Source organism: Amblyomma americanum, chromosome 7 (genome assembly GCF_052857255.1).
Source record: "Amblyomma americanum isolate KBUSLIRL-KWMA chromosome 7, ASM5285725v1, whole genome shotgun sequence".
Taxonomy (NCBI): domain Eukaryota; kingdom Metazoa; phylum Arthropoda; class Arachnida; order Ixodida; family Ixodidae; genus Amblyomma; species Amblyomma americanum.
The window spans coordinates 93,600,885-93,621,651 of NC_135503.1; the positions used below are offsets into that span (position 1 = coordinate 93,600,885).

Below are 20,767 nucleotides of genomic sequence, written 5' to 3' on the forward strand. Positions count from 1 at the left end.
CCACCTCTTGCTTCTTTTCTTCTCTCAGTTCCTCCTTTATCCCTTTACTTAGGGTGTGGTTCAGGTGTGGGCTGGAGGTTAGGTGCAGTGTGGTTCAGGTGTGGGCCCAGGTGCGAGACAGATACTGGGCCATTTCCTTTCCCCAAAAACCAATTTTTCAATTTTTCCACCTGTGTACCATGTTTTTTCATGTTGAATACTTCTGAACTATCAAACAAACCATTCAGCATGTTTTTATCTTTTGCTAATTAGCCTCTCTGGTGTTCTGTACATTTTTACAAGCATGGGTGTACAGCTCAACAAGACCCATCTTAGCAGGGAAAAAAAAAACGAGCGGACGCTGAGGCAACGATGGAACATCGAGCGTTAACACACCTAACATAGGTCGCAGGTTCGAATCCCTGCCAGAGATGGACTTAACTAGTAAGTTTATGCTGCACGAAATTGATAGTGAGCAGGACCGCATACAGTCAAGCTCGAAAGGGAGTCATCCGGGCAAATAAACGCAAAATCGTATGCCACCACCCCAGACCCTCTGCAACAAATGGTTGAGCCACAATGTTCATATGAATATTCGTAGTGACGTGGAATTGGGGGCACATAGTTCGCCGGTTTGAATTCCTGCTGCTGGCTAGGGTCTAACTTAACTAGTAAGTTTATGCTGCACGAAATGCTGAATCGCATGGCACCATCAGGAACATTCTGGGCAAACAGTTGGCCCGTAAATTTTACACGAATGCCGGGACTGAGTGGCCCAACTTTGATGCTTGCCAGACAGGGACATATATACTGGATTGGCATAGTTTAGTTTCGAGTTCTGGTGGTCGGGCATCACGCTGCCGCCTCTTATTTTATTCCATTATGTAACCATCTCGGTTACCATGGTAACCACTGGGTTACAATTTGTGTTTTAGGGCATAACGCTGAAACTCTAAACTGGAGAAGTAGAGCTGAATGCTCTAATGCAATGTTGTTGCTATGCAGGCCGCCCTCTTGGATTCTATCCGTTGAATCAGCATAACTCGGAGGCTCGAAACGTGACCAGTAGAGCTAACGCTCTAAGAAATTTTGAAAAAATTGTTGAGGATTTAGGTCTTTTTCATGAGTCAAATGTCTCGTAATACTTCTTAAGCAGTTTTCGGTTCTAATGCAAGTTGTCTTTTGCATCTAAAAGGCCAAGGTATGAGTATATACCACATTTTAGGTCTTTTTACGACTTTGTCGGTAGAGTTGTCTACCCTTTTTTTACAAAATCCGTAGTCGAAATAGCTTGAATGTGATGTCATTCATTGCCTGGAGACATTCCGAGTGCAGTTTTACCATTTGAATGCATGTGAGGCATGCACAGAGCTTATGTCTTATAATGGGTTAATTTAATCAGCACAAACCTGCCAATTCTTTTCCCAGTTGAATACTGTGCACTTTCCTAGACCTCTTAGGCACTATGTGTACGTGTGTTTTTAGTGCAAAGGCACTCATATGCTCACCAAAACCGACTAAGAATCTTGTCATATACATACATAGGTAGGTAGGTAAGTACGCATATACATATGTACGTATGTACGTACGTCAATAAAAAGAAATCAACTAAATATCCACGACTGGGAGTTGAACACGCAGCGGCGCGAACAGATAAGCTTCGCAGGCCACTGCACGAGAGAGCTAGGCTATTGCCATAGCTGGTTACGTCTCATGCTAAACTGCAACACACTCTCGAGCTGTGCATTGCACATCGTCGTCTTCCATCAGATCAGCTTAACCTCGATCAGGGCTTAACATGAGTTTACTATCGTCATCAGACTTGCCGACGACCCAGCAAAGCAAAACCATGAGCCAACCAGGCTAAACACATGCTTTCGCATGTCTGCTCGGTTTAACTTCGGTAAAAACCTACCAATTTTTTCTTTTCAGAGCAGTAGTTTTCCTAGTTATGCATGCTCACTTTCCTCCTCCAGCATTTTTAGATTTTTTTAAAGGTGCATATACTACTAATATATGTTAGTCCTGAAATTTTTCTCATAAAATCTGACAAGTGGTTAAAATTTTTCACCTTTTAGCTCTGCACCTTCCCTTCAGTTTGCCTTTGCCATCAATGAGAAATGCTTTGCATTTTTCTTTACATCTCACAGTCAACTTTTTGGGGTGGTTTCCATGTTTGTACGCTATTTTGTCTTTGTTGCAGGATATTTTTGCTTCGTTAAGCCATTGTGGAAGCAAACAGTGAACAACCTTGCCCATTGCCTTGTAGATAGGATGTGCAAGCAAACTGTCATGGGACAGGATTCACTGACGTTTTAGTCACTAGGTCATCAGACTGATTAGTTTCTTTTTCCCCTGTGCTTTTCATTGCACTTTGCCTGGGTGTGGTCAGTGTTGAAATTGTGTGAGCAAATTTGGTGGCCGAAAAAAGAACCATTTTTGGCGCAGCTATAATTTTCTATGGAGCCACCTTGTGTTGTGTACCACGAAAGTTTCACTTGAGTCTTGTACCCGTTGTCCTCTGCGTACCATCTTAGTGTCATAAACCAAATTCCCCATGTCACAGGGAAGACTGTGAGCTGCCACGAGGGAATCTATGCTTCATCTCACAAGTAGTTTGCAGTACTGTAGATACTGCGGCGGTCTGAGCCAGTCATGATGACATGCGCTTGCGCTCCATAAATGTGTTTCTCCGTGGCCACATTTGCCGACTGGTGGCTCTGTCTATGTGGAGGAAGGAGCGTCAATAGTTAGCTGCTCTATCTTCGCAACGAGTGGTGCTTGGCGTCTTTCAGGCATTTTTTGTTTTTTGCAATGCGAAGCGATTCAAGGACTTACAGAGATAACTGCTTCGCTTGCTTGGGGAAACAGTGCACTTTCAACGGATTGCGTGCAAGAGGTACAGCTGGCTCGGCGGGCGCCATGTTTGCAAATGGCGGCACGCCACTTTTTCTCTCTCTCATTTTTATTTTGTGAAATCAATACACATAGGCCTCTGCAGAGCTGTACCAGTGCATTCTTTCGCAGTTAATTTAACTGCTAATTAAAATGCCTGCTGCATTTGAAAAACACTGGCCCACACTGCCTATTTAGTTACTGTATTATTTGTTTGAAAAACAGTTCTAGGCTGTTCAGATGTTTGAGGGACTATTTGTTGTGTTCTTGCAGCCTTGATTGGTCTAGAGAGAGCTGTAGGGTCTACACTGCTGCAAACTGCTTGTGAGATGGAATGTATTTCATACTAACCCAGTCAAAATAGGTCGTTTTGAGCATTTGAAACTTCAAGGTGTGCACTCTTGCTCTGTTGACACTCAAGCTTCAAACAAATGGCTTCGCACAGCTTGTGAGATGTTAAACTTGTTGCAAAATAGATTTCAACAAGGTACGCATGTTTTTATGAGGGTAATTTGTGATGGCCATGATTATGTCCCAGGCCTTTACACTGCGATTTATTTTTTCCTGATCTGGAAGTTTGTCCATGCCTTGCGTGCTTAAAAGTATGTGTTTCTTCTTGTGTGTGCAACATATAGAGTCATTTGTTTGTTCTCTGTGGTCATTGCAGATGCAGGTGACAAGCAAGTGTTCAAAACCTTGGAGCCTCTGCTCCTGGAAGGGCTGCCCCAGGAGCCTGTCGAGTGGACACGGTATGGCATCCACGTTTGTGATCAGTCTGCAGTTTAGCAGGCATGACTGCTCAGAGCATGAGTTAGCTAGGGAGCATCAGTAGCACTACTGGCTTGTTAGCTGTTAGGCTTCTCCTTCGAAGTAACTTTCGTTTCTCTTTCTTTTCTGCTTTGCTAGCCTCTTGGTTTCGACATTTCGTTCACTGCAGTTCACACGAAGGCAGAGTTAGCTATTGCTGTAAACAAGAGAAATGAAAGGAACGTTATCACTGAATGGAGAGATATGTTTCGTGAAGCAAGCTGTGCTGACTAGGCAGCCAGCTGTGTACAAGAACATTAGAATTGTACAGTGGTGGTTGAAACGGGCATGTCTTGGTGAAGACAAAAATATGGATTCAGTTTAGCGGAAGCAACGAACACCTTTCTCTAATACTACTGATCTCCAGGTGTCTGTATTGCTCATGCTTTTACAGCAATAGCTGTTAGGCGCCTGTCCGTGGCTTGCGCGGCGGCGGCACCGTTGGTGTAACCGGTGGACGCGTTAATGATGTCATTAATGCACCCCACCACTCATTAACACACTTACCATATGTCATGGACAACATGGGTCACATAACCCTACTGGTGGCTCTGTTTGGAACAGCCGCCTGCCAAAACTAAATGCCTACATAGCTATAGCTGATCTTACTTTACACAGTCGGAACCGTCTTGCGAGTTTTTTTTTTTGGGTACTTGTGCTGGTGACGGTGGTGGTGGCCACCTTTGTATTTTTGGCAAGAGTAGTCGGGCTTTTCAGAGCGAGACCTAGCCTTCACACCTTTTAAAGTCCCGAGTGAATGGAGTTGAAGGTTTTTTTTTTTTTTTTAGAGCCAAGCAAGCTAGGTCTGTGAGTTGTGCATGCTTGTGAACAGAAGGTGGACGTGTCTGGTGGACATTATTTCCCTGTTATGAATTATTTGCTTCGCAAAGAAAAAGCAGGGATGTGAAGGCACTTTTAATCAGCAGGCATGCATTCATAAAAGCATGTCCCTGGGCGGATTATTTTTCAAAAGAGGAGTGATAAAAGGAAGAGTAGTAATGAAGGAATGCCTTGTCAGCTCTGTCCGCACTTTCTGTCACTGTTGTTATGAAGTTTCCATAGCACTCTTCAATGGAGCACTTATGTTTTGTGCAGGTACAAGTAGCACTAAGGTAGTGCTTAGTTGGTGCTCAGGAACCAAATTTACTTTTGCTTCTATATCAGGTTTCAGAAAGTACTATTACGTACATCTTTTGTTTATCAGAATGCAACAAGAGTAATTTAGCCTGCGTTGCACCCATACCATGAGGAGTATTTGTCAGTTGCATTCTAGCATGATGGTCCCTTTCATGTGACTTGTGTCTTTACACATGATTGGACTGCTTGCACTTTTTCAGTCCTTGATGAAATTGTTCGTGCTGTTCTTGATTTCGGGGTCATGGAACATGCAGGTCCTATGGCCGGGGTCCCAAGACGGTACGGGTGGAGTGTCGCTTTATCGAGCACGATGTGGCACAGCTGGCCCGGGAGAAAGATGGGCGCCTGCTCAACCAGGCACACCTGCACATATACTGCACTGAGTGCAACGTGAGTTGCCATTTCACCTGGAATGCCACCATGCTGAGACATCAACATCAAGCTTGGCGCAGCAAATTCTATATTGGGTCATTGTGAATTTTTTCAGCAGCAAGTGGCTTGTGATGCTGGACCAGAATATATGGATGCATGCACCCTCGCCTTTCATTTTCCCACTTTATTTTGGAACTACTCATTCCCTAATTGCTAATGGCAAACAGTGCCACTGTGCAGCTGGTCATGACTACAACCTTTGTCAGTAAAGTTTCGAGACTGATTTATTTTCTTCTCTAGAAATGATTCCCCAAAACAAATGTTGGTTAGTATGTGTAGCGCCGTCTTTTCGGGCTAATGTGAACTATTTACGTTAATTGTTGTAGCAGCCGCTAGATGGCACTGCATGTAGAAAAATACGTTGTCACTTGTCATCTGCGCATTCCACTCTGAGTGAACGTGGAAAGATGGACGTCCACCTCGAACAGCGTGTAAACATAAAATTCTGTGTGAAGCTTGGCAAGACAGCCACACAGACATATGAGCTCCTTCGTGACGCTTATGGCAACGAGACATTATCGCGGGCGTGAGTTTTCGAGTGGCACAAGAAGTTCGTTTCGGGGAGAACGTCGGTGGAAGACGACACAAGGCAGGGGCGCCCTTCAACCTCACGAAATGAAAACAACGTGACTCGGATCAGGGAAATCGTACAGCAAGACCGCGCCATTACAGTCTGCATGCTATCAGATGCTCTCGACATTAGTGAGACAACATGCCACCAAATTTTGCGTGAGAACTTGGGGAAACGAAAGCTGAATGCCAGACTTGTGCTACACTCCCTCACACAGGACCAGAAGGACACACGGGCATCACTGAGCGCTGATTTGCTCTCTGAGGCAGAGAAGGATGGTGCATTCGTAGACAGCATCATTGCTGAAGAAGAAACATGGTGTTTTCAATACGATCCTCAAATAAAGAGACAGAGCGCCGAATGGCGGTCCACAAGCTCTCCGGCGTCGAGAAAGGTGCGGCGACAGAGGACCAAAACAAAGATGATGCTGATAGTTTTTTTCGATGCCAGAGGTGTCATACACCACTAGTTCGTCCCACAAGGGCAGACGGTGAATCAAGTGTTTTATATCTGCGTGCTCCAACACATGCGTGATGCACTGCGACGCCGTCGCCCTGACTTATGGGCATCTGGACAATGGAGCCTTCTCCATGATAATGCAAGTCCGCGCACTGCTCTCAGCGTGACAAAATTTCTTGCCAAGCACAGCGTTACTGTACTTCCCCATCCGCCATATACGCCTGACCTCTCCCTATGCGATTTTTTCCTGTTTCCTCGTGTGAAGAGAACCCTGAAAAATCGCTGGATGGGGAGCGTGGAGGCCATTCAAGACGCCATGACAAAGGAGCTGACAGCCCTGCCAAAAGAAGCGTTTTGCAACTGTTTTGAATACCTCAAGAAGCGTTGGAAGCTGTGTGTAGACTGCACGGGAGACTATTTCGAAGGGGTGCTGCACAAATGATTTCAATGTTAAACACATTTTTTTTAATGGACTCAGTCTCGGAACTTTATAGACAAAGGTTGTAATTGAATTTGGGCATTTTTTGGGGGGCCATGCATCTGCACACTTTTTTTTGCAATTATCTTAGGTAGGAAGGGATGAAAGTTGGGACTTATGAGGTACCGGAGCACCTTTCATTTAATTGCCATTGGGGTTCCCTGAGGCCAAAACGAGCACTCATGACAGAACTGATTGAAAGGGACATGTATAGTTTTTACTGTGATAGCAGTAACAGCGGCACTTGGCGAAAATGCCGGCATTATCTGCGTGAAGCCTCAGTGGGTGAAGGTTCCACCCTCCAAAGAAGCACCACCCACCCACCCAACTCTACCCTCCAGATGTTCCACCCACCTCCAACCCACCTACCTCCCCCCCACGCAAAGCCTACACCCGCTAGAAGTCCATGTAGCAGCAGAACGAAAAAGCAACAGTTAAATCGAATTCAGCGATGCAGTCGGAAAGCTAGCTGGCCTATAGAAGCACCACCTACCAGCCACCTTCCCACCCCATCCCCATCCCACTGCCACCCTTGGCCCATCTCCTCACACCACCTCCACCTATCGTGCAAAATCATTCATTAGAGTAAAAGCATCAAATTCAACTGCTTTTGCAGCTTCTTTGCATCAGGTTGCTAGACTGTCCGTCAATTATGCAGATTTCGCATGTAATGTTTTTTGTGTGAGCGGTTGTCAGGTCTCATGTTATTCTGCAGTGTCTACTTGACTGTGAATGCATAATGTAGGGTGTGACATGTTGTGAAGTTCTAGATGCTAGCTGGTGTTTGCATTGCGTGACACTCAAGAGAAATGCCTTGAGTGGCAAGACTGGGCAGTTTTCTTTGTAGATATGAGCGTGGCTGTCAAATGGCGTTGCCTTTACCAGCAGTCACTGAGCATTAACTGATTTCAATAGCTACACCTGAAGAGCTTAGTTTTTCTCAAATAGACCTCAGCAGCGATATTTGGTTCAGTGCCAATTTTTATGGCGCATAAGTCAAAGAATCTGTCCAGCTGTGGAAGGTGCCGCCTTTGTCAAATGTATGCATGCCTGCCTTCGTTCTGTGCCATGCTCTGAGGCTCAGTTTGCATCGCTAGTGCTGCTGTCTTTTCAAGGGCTGAAGGAGTTCCCATCCTTGATAATCCTTGGTTTAAGAGTGCCAGCAATTCTAGAAGGGCATATGCGGCAATGGCCTGCTACAAGCCTGATGTCCTGGTGTGGTTTCACTGAGGCTAGTGGTTAAATGACTTCATTAATTTTGAAAAACGAGTGCAATCTAGCCTTAGCATGGTCACATTGGCGAAGAAGGGATGTGTTAAATGATGTTAAAGACCAACTGTCCTTTTACCACTGTCCTGCAGGACCTGGAGGCATACCGGTCTCGGGTACGGGACGACATCATTGAATGGATGGCGCAGTTGAAGGAGGCTGGGGTGTACGACTGGATGCTGGTCGCCGTGGACCCGGCAGATGCGCGGCGTGCCAACAAGGCCAAGCTTCTCTCACGAGCCACCGTCTTTGACCGCATGCGTGCTGATTTCCCGAGCAAGACTTTTGACCGGTTCGTTGCACTAGATGTGTGGCGCCATCTGCATAAGCTTATGTCTACTACTCTATTTTTCCTATGCTGCTCTCCATCAGTTCTCAATTCCTTTGCGGTTGACTCGTATTTTTTTTCTTTACCAGTGAAAATCATTGACCTGTGCATGACCAGCAGCCTCTTAAGTTAACCATGTAACGCCCAGGCAATAAAAATGTCAGCTAAAAGTTAACAACTGCTAGCACTTGGTGAGGAGTGGTTCCTACATTGCAGAAATGTAAAAAAACCTGGTGAAATTAAGATATGATTGCTGCATAATTGCAGTTAGTGAATTATAATTTTTGAGTGTCACTAGGGTTGGCACTTGCACTGAGTTATCTTTCAGCAAGCCTCCCACATCTCTGACAGTTGTCAGTTCCACATAGCTTTTGTAGATTTGTTGGAGAAGGCTGTTTCTGCAGTAACATTAAAGACTGGGGCTACTGCTCTGAGCATAGCGAGATGTACTCATATTTTTGATCTCTGCATCGTATGTGAGGGGCCAGGCATTGCAGGGTGGACAGTTGAGTTGCTCCTTTCTACTGTGCTTTTGTAAATGTACTGGCACGCTGAAACATGGCAAGTGTTATATGTGCCCTTCTCATGACCACGTTGCTTGCAGTTGTGTGCAGGTGTGCGCGGAGACAAGTGGGGGTTCAGCCGGGGTGGGCCCCCTGCTGGGGCGCCTGCGGCAGCTTCTGCTGCATGCCACGGGGCGTCACCTGGGCCGCTACGAGGAGCTGATCCGGATGCAGCGGGAGCGGAGAACGCAGCCGCACTGGTCCTTTCTGCACTTCTTCTTCCTACAGGTGGGAGATGAAAAACCGAAAAAAATAAAAGTAGTTTTTTGCCTAGCTGAGAGTAGGTGTAGGCTTGAAATGATCTGTGGCTGGGGAAGTTTTTAGCACACCTCACCCAGGCTGAGCTCCAGAAGTTTTCCTCTTGATGTCACGTGTGGTTTTGTAGCTGTATTAGTAGAACAGAATGAAATTTTACTTTCATGGCCAGATCGCATCACTAGGGTACTGCTGGCAGTATTCCTCCTCCATGCTTGTTGTCTCCTTGTCTTAAAGAAGGCTGTGTTCAAGAGTTTATCTCTCTAGTTTCACTGGATGCATGCATAACCTTTCTCAAAACGATTATCGAGTTTGCATGAGTGCATTTGATGAGTTACCTTATTTATGTGATTATAAGTAGACTTGAATGTAAGTCAACCCCCCCCCCCCCCCCCCATATCGCATGTCAGTAAGAAAAAAAAAAGCCATGCCCATGGGCATATTCCAGAATGAAAATGTATTATTCTTTGAACTACTCGTCCACACTTGCGCCATCGCCCTCACTAGTGCTGCCGTTGTCATCACTGGTGCAGTCTCATAGCACATCATTCTGTGTCATCATCCTGCGAAATTCCGCACTTCGCAAACAACCGCACCACTACATCGCGTGGAACGGCTTAAAATTTTGCCTCGCTGCAGCCGCCACACCTGCATCACCCATTACGAAACATCGAACATGCGGCCCCGGGCTCAGTTGTCCGTTTCGTAAAGAATGACAACCATCTTGAATGTAGCTGTGAACGAGCACCAAACGATTACTGGCCGATTGATGATTGACGAACCATTGCATTAAAAACTGGTAAAACATGGCCGGCAGTCAAGTCAAATGCATTGAACAGAGCCAAAGAGAAATTATGCACATCGATGCTTAAGCAGTGTCCGCTCTTCCATCAGCTACTGATACTCCTCGGAAGCACTGCTGTTCCGAGTGGCGATGTCCCTGTAAATGGAACAGCGGCCCTTCCATCAACTACCGACACTCCCATGAGCAGCAAGTGCACAGTTAAAAGCAAAAAAAAGAAAAATCCTTTCGATCAAGTGCACATAATAGCTGAATGCTACTAGGCAGAGCTGTAGAGCAAACAAAGTTGCAACCACATTGTAGCATCTCTGATATCTAGTTTGTCTCGCCTTTATTTATGGTGCCATTCTTTCGTTTCGATTGCAAGTCGCCCCCGCACTTTGAATTTTCAAATGAAAAAAAAGAAAAAACGGGTCGACTTACAATCATGTAAATACGGTAATGACATTTAGGGTTGCAATTGTCAAGGTTGTTTTCTCTCAGCTCATAAGGTACTGAAATATGTATGTTTTTTTAAAAATTTCACTGGTCACAGGTATGTTAATAAAGCATTATTTTTTATACCTTCATCAGCTTGGTAAACCTCCATGCTATTCTCTATTTGTGAGTGTGGCTATGGATTTCTCAAACCTGACACTGTATGATGAGCAGGTGGCTGCTAGCGCTTGACTATTGCTGTACTACTGTAAAACCTTGTTGATACATTTTTACAGCGAAGCTGTATACCTCTACCGTGCAAGGAAATTTTCGTGTCATTGGCGTCGTCAGCAATAAATGCCGGGCTAAAAATTAAATGCTACTCCGTTTGCAAAAGTACCCAACAGCACAGAAATCATACATCATACTGATCATAAAGCAGTCGTAATGTAAAAAACACATACAAAGTGTACAAAATAATAAAAACAAAAGTAAAAATAAAAATGAGAAATAAAGAACAAAAAGAAAAAACATAAGTAAAAATATGTATAAAATATAAAATGGAAAAACAAAGACTAAAAAACAAAAATGTAAAATAAAAAAATTAAAAAGTCAAAAATTAAGGGGAAAAAATAAAAATATGTGAAAGGTAAATCTCCTTCCAAATCAGGCATACAGCGTATAGCTCAGTACTTGTTTTCATTAAGAAAAACACAAAACAAGCATAAAAACCACATGATGGATGATAAGGCGCATGTGAACAATGGGAACAACGTCTGACGAGTTTCGGTAAACATTAGGCTGAAAATTGAATGCGAACAGCATATCTCCTTTGAAATCAGGCATACAGCATACAGCTCAAGTACACTTCACTTTGTGTCCGGTTTCACTCTTTGTAGAGCCACGTGTGTGAATTTTCATGGGGCGTCGCAATGGGTAATTGGCTGTCGTTTTACAGCTTCGCTGTCCAACCACCTTCGCAGCATGGATTGGAGCTACAATTTTTTTTTGAATTGCGGGAAAAACGTATTATCCGGGAAAACGTATGATCCAAACTGCCTGATTTTGGGAAGTGTAACTCTGAATGAGGTAAAAAGACATTTGTTGACAATTTCACTTTATAAAAATGTCGATTGACATTTCTTGGCATAAGAGCCTAACAGATCCTATTCCAGTGCTCGCTGAATTCAGTCCGCGTTCGCGCTTTCTTTAGCGCGGAAGGAAATTAGTAACGCGTCCGGTCCATCAATGGCAGTGACAAAAAAAAGTAACCAAAACTTATTCCCTGTCATTTTCGGATGCTTCGCCCCTTTGCACGTAAGTACTGTGGGAAAGCCACCGCCGCGGCTAATTATCTCGGTGTTTCTGCTTTTTAGAGCTGCGTTTCTCATACCCGGCCCGTTCGTATATAAGCGCATCGCTGTAGTTGGTGGAAGCTTCGCTTCTTTTCCCTTATGCGCCGCTAAGAAACCTTAGCGTTTCTCCTCTTTATACCGCGTCCCTGCAGAAATGACCTTGTGAATGCTAGCCCAGTGTTAAGGAGCTAGTATCGCAGAAAAGCTGGTGTTGTCGGCGTCTTTGCCTTTTTGGCCGTGAGCGAAAAATGGCGCATCTCGGTGGACACCTGAACTGCTCCATAAGGGAAGGGATTTTCCTTCCCATACTGTGAGGTACAGGTGTCCAGTGTCCAGCGAGAATTGTGACAGGCTGTGAGACAGGCGTCATTTCCTTTCCTTAAAACCAATTTTCATTTCAATTTCCTTCCCTTACAGCCTCGTCTTTTCCTTTCCTTAAATTTTATTTTCATTCCCCCCCCCCCCCCCCCCCCCCGTCGCACTGAAGGATGATGGCGTTCCACGGATTCCTTGACAATGCTAAAACACGCTGTCGCGTTCTGCTCTTAAAGGCGATTAAGCATCCTCCAAATTTTAATTTTTTTGTTCCTGGTGGTGGTGGTGGTGCTTCGCCTCGTTGCGTCAAGCCACTGCAGAGAAGCCACAACGCAGGTGACTGTCGCAAAAAAAAAAAAAACGTCGCGTGCACATGTGCGGTTGGTGAATAAATGGATTATACGACCACAATTCGTCGAAATTTTAAACGTAGTAGCCGGGAAATTGTGTTTTCCGGGAAAGTATTAACCAGGAAAAGTATAGTGTAACTCTATGGGACATATTGTAGCGATAGCTACATTACGGTAGCATTCGAGCCTTCAGCGTGGTGGCGACGTGGCGGTGGCTGCGCCGCCACGTTGTCATGTGGTGCGGAGCAGCTCTGGGCGGTGCTGCGCCGTGGCTGATCACGTGGTTCATCACCTGGTTGGTCACGTGACCAGCCACGTGGTGCGGAGCAGCTGCTGCTGCCGGCAGTGCGGCGTGCCGGCGAAACCGAGCTGCCGTAGCTGTGCGCATGCGCCGTGTCAAATGGGACGAAGATGAAGAAGGAACGCACAGCTAAACGGAGCAGCGAAAGACTGACTTGCAATTCAACTGAACAAGTTCCACTCGGCCAGCTGTAGCTATTGCGTCACTCCAGGTTTAGCCAGAGTTAAACCACCGGCAATTTTTTAGTGTCCGCGACTTTGAGTGTACGAACCGGGAAATCTTATGAACCGGGACGTATCAACGAGGTTTTACTGTTCACGGCTGCCTCAGTGCTAGTAGTGGCTTAAGCGGTTACAGCACAGTGTCGTTTGTGGTGAAATTGGGCATTTCCACTTTGCACTTACTTCCATGAGCATTTGTGGCGAACACATGTGCCGTAGTACCTAATGTGCCTTTCTCAATTCTGCCCCGCCACTGCAGGAGGAACTGGCATTTGTCCTGGAAGCATTGGGCCTGTACGATGAGGCCCTGGTGCAGTACGATGAGTTGGACGCCCTCTTCACTCAAGTGGTCATCAACTCAGCCAGTGGAGGTCAGTTTTTCTCTTCATTTTTCCTTACTTGTCAGTGCCCCCTGCAGGGACAGGGATACTATGGGAGTAAAAAAAATTGTAGAGCTAAGCTAACCGGCTAAACTCATTATAATCGGCAAAAGCTGTTATAGCTTTGGCTTCGCCATATAGCCCTGCATTCCACCTTGAAACCACCCTCAGGTTACGCATTCCTCCACTCTCGCCATAACCTCCCAAGCCACTAAGTCACATGTCAACTCCTACCCCCTTTCTCTTCTGTCTCATACTTTCCTTCTGTCTACTTTATCACCTGCCCATCATGGCAGGTGGTCAATGGTTGGCAGGTGCCAGTTGAATTGTATTGAATTTAAATGAATTAACTAAATTAAAGTAAAGTAATTCACTAAGTAATTAAGGCCGAAGCTGTATATGCTGCGGTAGAATGCAGGGCTTTGTGCCTAAACGAAAACAATAATAACAGCTCTTGCTATTAAAAGTGTGGTGAACAGAGAATTTCTGGAACTGCATTGTGCCTTGAAACAGGCTAGGTAGCTAGGGAAGCAGTTTTTGTTTTTGGGGTACCTGATGTGCAGAGCCATGCACTTTGTCTAGCTGATGGGCGCTTTGTTTTCTAAGGTCACAGCTAAATCCTTGGAAATGATTCTTGCTTACAATAAGCTTAGACACCAGTCTTTGCTCTTTTATTGTGTGTACGATGTACACAAGGCTCGGAAGTTAACCACGTTGCACCAGAAGCTGTAAATAGTGCTTCTGTGCAATTCCATAAGGTGTAAATCTTCAGTCATCCATGAACTGTTTCGATTAAAAAAATTGTCCGCACATTCGGGGTGCTGCCTGCGTCCACATGCCGCCTTTCTGTGTTGTACAGGTTCGTTCCCATAGTAGCTTAGCTTTTCTCCTCTTTGCAAGTGTCTCCAGCTGTGGTGGTTTTCAGCCACAGAAAAAGTGAAACCACTGCCACTGTTGACTGGCAGAGTGCAGCAATGTCTCATGACTGACCTATAAAAGCAGAGGCACACTGCACTCTGCTGGCACGTGCATGCAGCATGCTGAAGAGCACAGCAGCTTTGAGCGCATACAGTGTGTGTAGCAAGTGTATTGTAGCCGCCACGGTGGCTCAGGGGTTATGGCGCTTGGCTGCTGACCCGAAAGACGCGGGTTCAAACCCGGCCGCGGCGGTCGAATTTCGATGGAGGCGAAATTTTAGAGGCCCTGTACTGTGCGATGTCACTGCACGTTAAAGAACCCCAGGTGGTCGAAATTTCCGGAGCCCTTCACTACGGCGTTCCTCATAGCCTGAGTCGTTTTGGGACGTTAAACCTCCATAAAGCCATAAACCAAATGCATTGTCTAGGCATTCTGAAGCTGAACTACCTATATAAGGGGAGCCTTCATTCTGCTTTTTTTTTCTTTTGCATATTTTTCTGGAGTCCTTCCTTGGGCGTCTAGCACAAAAAAGAGGAAGTGAAAAAGGATGTATTTGCGTTAAGTGGTGGTAATTTCTTTCCTTCCGTGGTGACTTTTGCCTTTCAGCAATGTCACTCCTATCACTGGCTGATTGCTCCAGCTGTCAGCAGTTTGTGATGTTTGCTTTTTTATGTGGTTCACTGAGCATTTACAAGCTGTTTGGCGAGAAGAATAAATGTTTTGCTTGAAAAAATGTGTTTGTTTTCTGTAGGAAAGAATGATGGTGAATTTGTTGGACATGGCGAGAATGACATCAAAGGCAGGTCACCAGGAGACCTGACACATGGCCAAATGCACTCCTGCAGTTTCAGAACAAAGCAGTAGATAGAGAATAATTGACTGCGCTCAACTTGGGGGGCCAGTTCCCCAGACATGGCTTGGACAAACTCTGTTGCTAGGTTCCGGTTCTGCTCTGTTCTCTGTGTTTTCCATTTTATGATGTGGTGTGGTGGTGTGCTAATCTTGGCGGCTAATCAAAAGGCTTAAAACTAAATTGCAGACAATGCAACGAGCTATTGAAAGGAAAAAAAATTAAACAATTTTGAGACGGGAAGAGAGCAGAGTGGGTTGGAAAACAAGCATGGGTTAATGGTATCCCAATTGAAATAAAGAAGAAAAAATGGGTATAAGCAGGGTGTGTAGCATTGAAAGCAGATAACCGATGGTCGTTAAGGGTAATGCGCTGGATTCGGAGAGAAGGGAAGCGTACCAGGGGGTGGCAGTTAGGTAGGTGGATGAGATTAGGGAGTGTGTGGCATTAGAATGGGCTTGGTTGCTTAATTGAAAATTTTAGGGAGAGGTCATTGCTGTGCAGTGGACGCAGCTGGGATGACGATGATGATTGTTTGATGGTACTACTGTGTTTATCTAACCGTGCAGTCCAGCCCACAAGTTGTTCCCTGTGAGCTTCTCTTCTACTTCTTTGGCTGTCTTCAAATGCTGAGTGGCATTTCTGGCATTTTTTCTGCATTTTTCTGCGGCTTGTCTTCCATGCCTTTTAGCCTACCTTGCATTTTTTCGTGCTCATGTGTGAATGGTGCAAAAAGTGCCTTGTTGCCAATGGTGCAGCTTGAGTCAGAGCGCAGAGCTCTCAGTTGTCCCTATTTGTGTTGTCTCCGCCCTCTGTGGTGTGCATGTGGTGCCTATTTGCATCCCCCAGAGATGCCCGAGTGGCTGTCCCAGCTGGCCCAGTTGGGCTGTGAGGCGTGGGGCGGCCTGCGGCTAGGTCTGGACCCTGCGCACAGCCCCGAGCGGCAGCTACTCCTGGGCGGCCGGGGATCCCTGCTGCAGCTGCGCAACTACCTGTTCTCACGCCAGTGCGCCCTACTCTGCTTGCAGGTACAAAAGGGGGAGGGGATGACACTCCCGCAGTTGAAAATGGGGGTCTTACTGAAGCTGGCTTGTACTCGATTTGAATGAAGGTTTTCACTTTAAGCTCAGTGTACTCATCTTTTTGCAAGAAGCAAAATGAAATACAGGAGCCTGGTTAGCCACTGGTTTACTCTATAGTGCACCATCAGTTTTGTTATGATGTAGGTGACTATCGCAGTAGGGAAAAAATTATTTGTCCAGTACAGGTGGAACATTCAAATTCCATTAGACTGTGCCTATTGCGCAGGAGGAAGCTGGCGCAAAATGTCATCCAGAGTGGTGGTGGTACTGCTGTTTAGAATACGGGACCCCAAATTTCCTTAGGTTAAAAATGTTCCTTGTTTTCGAAAGCTTATAGCTTTGAAGCATCGAGCAGAAAAAAATAATTGCAAGCATTCGTTGGTTTTGAACTTTGCAGGTTGTTGGTTGGATGTTGGTGCATTTTGTGAACTACCGGAAAGCGTCATTGGGTGTGCCTTGTATAAATTGTTTCTGGGCAGTAACAATGCTCAGAGTGTATAATATATAGGAAGCCAAGAGTCACCGAAACCAAGGAGCGACATTAAAAGGATTCTTCTATCTTTATTTGAAATTGAATTTGTGTTTTTATTTTTTTATTCAGAAGCAATTTAATAGTGTATTTTGTACCTGAAAGATAATTTATTTGAAAACAGAAGAAAAAACATTAAAAACATCCACATTCAACTACTGATGAGTCCAAACCCGTAACCTCTGAATTTCGCGCCCGGTGCTCTACCAACTGAGCTGCGGTGATAGCTGTCTAATCTTCTGCTTTCGGGTTTTAAGTTGCCTGTAACTTAACCTTGAGTGCGATTACCAGCGCCACCCTTGTCCTTAGCAGTGGGCGTAGTACTTTATGTATTACTGCGAGTGTCTCATGGAACGTGATCGAATGAGAGGGCGGAAGCTGTGCGAGACCCGCTTGTGCTACCTGGGGCATCAAGACTGCCTGAATTGAGGCCTTCGTTAAGCTATTAGCACACAAGGGAAGGGAAATGAGGGACTCATTATGACATACGTATGAGGGAAGCCAACAGTCACTGAAACCAAGCAGCATAGGGGAACGTTCCTTTTTTTATTATTATTAAATTTGTGATTTTTTAAATCAGTGGGAAATGAATAGTGTATTTTTACTTCTGCTTTATACTCAATTATCTTTCAGACATGAAATAGGCTGTCAGTTTCCCATTGATTAAAAAAAACATGAATTTAATAAAACAAGATGGAAACATTCCCCTATGCACCTTGGTTTCGATGACTGTTAGCTTCCTTCATATATATGTGATAATGAGTCCCTCGCTTCCCTTCCCTTGCATGCTCAATGCTCAGAGTGGGTTGTTTTAAAGAGGTGCATGAATAATAGGTTGTGAGGGAGCTGAGGCGATCGAAACATGGCAAAAAAAAAAAATCCGCAGACGTTTTTTTGCATGTCTGGCCAAAAACAGTGCATGATTTATGATGCAACACTTATTACGAGTCCCACAGCCGCAGTGCAAAATAGAAATTTGCTTTTCTGAGGCAAAAGGACAGAGAGTAAAAGAGAGAAGAAATGATTGCAAGAAGCATGTCTATTCTGTAATATTAAAAGAAAAAACTGCTAAAGAATAGAGTTTATAATAGTCACTTTTAACTGCCACTGTGAAATGGTGTGGGCTGTGCAAGTTTTCCTGGGTAGGTGGTTGGACTCGTAGCAGCTACAAACTCCCTCTTGTATCGGCTTTTTTTTCTGTTTATCTTTCAGTTCGTTACCTTCCTTTGTAGTATTAAGGTAGCAACATGTGTTGCATGTTTTAAAGTAGAATGCTAGCATTGGTTGGTTTCTTTGCTTGAGAAGAAAGGAGAGCACATTTGCGCCACAGAAAAACAAAGGAATGCAGCATGTGTTCATGTGGTGGCTAGCCAGTCATTATGTGCAAGCAGGCAGGAATGAAACACGAATTCTCATATGCCGTACTTTTCTAATTTAGAGCGAGATATTCTTTTGCAACCGGTTTATTAATATGTAGACCCTTTACCCATAAATGTGAACCAGGACAGTTGTACGCTGCTACTGAAAGCACACAGGCAAAATATTTTGTTCTGATCACAGGTGTTCTTTGCGGTTCATTCCGACCTGACCGTACATTACATGTGCCACACCCCGGCACGTCCCCATGGCTCCCAACATAGTAGAAGTTTCAAGAGGGCAGGAGAAGCCTGAGGAGTGAAGAAGTGGCAGCATTGCAGAGTCATTTAAGGCTCCCGGACAAAGCGTGTCTTTAGAACTTCAAAAAAGGATGCTTAGCAAAATATTTTCCTGAAATTTCAGTGCAGAGAGGCAGAAGAAAAGAGGTGGATGTCGTCACGTGCCTAGCTTGGAAGGCACCACTGTGTCAAGTGATCTGTGATCATGGAGATAGCCGCCTAGTGCATGCGGGGCTAGTAAGTGTATTGAGGAGAATTATTATTATTGCTGTTATATTATTAATAGTAATAATGAACAACACTTCAGGCATGCCCTAAATCACCAATTCAGCTGCCTGTACAATGTGTGTAGTTTAGCAGTGAGCCTGGACCATTGGGGCCTCCCTCCTGTCTAGGCGCCAGTGCAGTTTGGCCCACCAGATGACTTGATAAGCCAGCACTTTTTGCTTTCGTTTCTTTCCCCCCCATCTCTTTTCTTGCTTGGTGTGGCTCTTGGCCTGTATCATTGTGGAGGTAATTCTTTTGTGTGTGCATTGCATTTTGTCTCCCAGAATCGTACGTCTGAGATGGCAACACGCACCCTCTCATTTCTGCACAACACTGTCCACGAGCTGGCCATCTTGGAGGTGAGGCTTCTTTCACTGCCCGCTCACATCGACGAGGGTGGATGGTTGTGTCTTGCTGTTACAACTAGGGCACATAAGCAGTCTCTCTCCTAAAGCTCTCTGACTGTACCAGCTGTGAATCTCCGCTCTGAAACCCTGCTGCTCCCTTCGGGCACTTCACAGAGGTTAGTGGGCAGTCGTGCTTAAGCTGGGCAGCCAGTTGTCAGTGGTGCCCAGAAACATTTATTTTAGCGCTACGCTTGTATTTTCAGCAGCGCTGCACAGTTCGTGAGAACGCCGCTAAATCTTGGTATCTTTTTCATGTGAGATCCGCTACAGTTGGTCAGTGTGTTCGGCATGTGGCTGCTGATCCCAAGGTCGCGGGTTCGATCCCAGCTGTGGCGGTCGTATTTTGATGGAGGTGAAATAAAAAAATGCCTGTGCGCTATATGATGTTGGTGCGCATTAAAGCACCCCCAGGTGGTCTAAATTAATCCGGAGTCCTCCACTGGCTGCTGATCCCATGGTCGCGGGTTCGATCCCAGCTGTGGCAGTCGTATTTAGATGGAGGTGAAATACAAAAACGCCTGTGCACTGTGTGATGTTGGTGCGCATTAAAGCACACCCAGGTGGTCTAAATTAATCTGGAGTCCTCCGCTACCGGGCACCCCTTCATAGTCCGTGTGTCACTTCGGGACCTTATTCCCCACAGTTTACAATTTACAATTTCTTTCTCATGCGTGTTTTGGCGGTAGTGCTAGCTTTTCATCGCAGAGGAAAATTTCCTGTCTGAGAATCCCTCGTGTCCCTGCTGTAGTGCATTCCAGTTTAAGCCAAAACGCCTGACAGTTGACAGTTTCGAATGGCTGAAATTATTAACTGTCATTTTTGAAAGTGCGGGGAAGCACCCAATGGAATGGTCGCTGCCACCAGGTTTCCACGCCACCTGGGGCGGTGGCATGCTGGGTGTTCACCAGCTGTCTGGAAGTGCTGTCTGCATGTGAGGCTGGCAACTCAACAGACGACATGGTGGCTCCTGCTAACGCCACACCACCGCCGTCACGGAAGGAGCAACAACAACAGCAACAGCAGCAGCAGCAGCAGCAACAACAACAGTCCACCATGGTGAACGGTGCAGCGTACTCTCTACACACAGTGGGGCTTTGGTCTTACGCTCGAGAAAAGGTTGGTACCATCCTTTTGGGCATTGTTTTAAGAACCTGAAACATTTGGTATGATTGACTGATGAAGAGGCAGGAAAGAAAGCTGTAGGTGCACTTCTTTGTGCCTTAGAAAACATGGATGGTCTTTTTTTGGGGAGGGGGGACACCTTTTCTATTTTTCCTTTGTCTGTCTCGTATGTCTGTCTTTGGCATACATCACTGTGCAGTGTTAAGTTGGGTAACATGAGCTTCAGTGCTTGTGGTTGTACTCTTGTGAGCATTGCATTGCTATCACTTCTTGGTTGAAAGAATGCATCAGTGTAGAGCGTAAAATGGAAAGTGCAGAGAACTGTTCTCTGGAACGGTACTGTTGTGTCTCAAATACTTTGAGTACACTTTTGTACACTACTGTACTTTTGTACACTACTGTACTTAGTCAATGTAAATACACCTGTTCCCATGCACTTTCTACCTCATTTAGTCCACTCATTGTCACCACGAGGCATTCAATTTAGCATTTTTAAGTGAGTGTGCTCACCCTTGAAGTGTGCTTGACATCACACAAAAAATGACACACTAATGGAGCTATATGCCTTGACAGCGCCTGGTGATTTGGAGCTTGTTATGCAGTGCTTTGGCATGATGTGACAT

At 45.3% G+C, this 20,767-nt stretch overlaps 1 protein-coding gene across 1 annotated transcript in view; it reads left to right on the top strand.

Moving 5' to 3' along the window:
- SIDL (SIDL trafficking protein particle complex subunit 10) overlaps nucleotides 1-20,767 on the top strand; it is an 80,441-nt gene that overhangs the window by 21,978 nt on the left and 37,696 nt on the right. Inside the window, exons 2-9 of the mRNA XM_077632699.1 lie at nucleotides 3,542-3,623; nucleotides 5,073-5,208; nucleotides 8,120-8,319; nucleotides 8,960-9,146; nucleotides 13,194-13,305; nucleotides 15,932-16,110; nucleotides 18,900-18,974; nucleotides 19,887-20,138. Of these exons, the coding sequence (XP_077488825.1) occupies nucleotides 3,542-3,623; nucleotides 5,073-5,208; nucleotides 8,120-8,319; nucleotides 8,960-9,146; nucleotides 13,194-13,305; nucleotides 15,932-16,110; nucleotides 18,900-18,974; nucleotides 19,887-20,138 (1,223 nt within the window). The remainder of the gene's footprint in view (nucleotides 1-3,541; nucleotides 3,624-5,072; nucleotides 5,209-8,119; nucleotides 8,320-8,959; nucleotides 9,147-13,193; nucleotides 13,306-15,931; nucleotides 16,111-18,899; nucleotides 18,975-19,886; nucleotides 20,139-20,767) is intronic.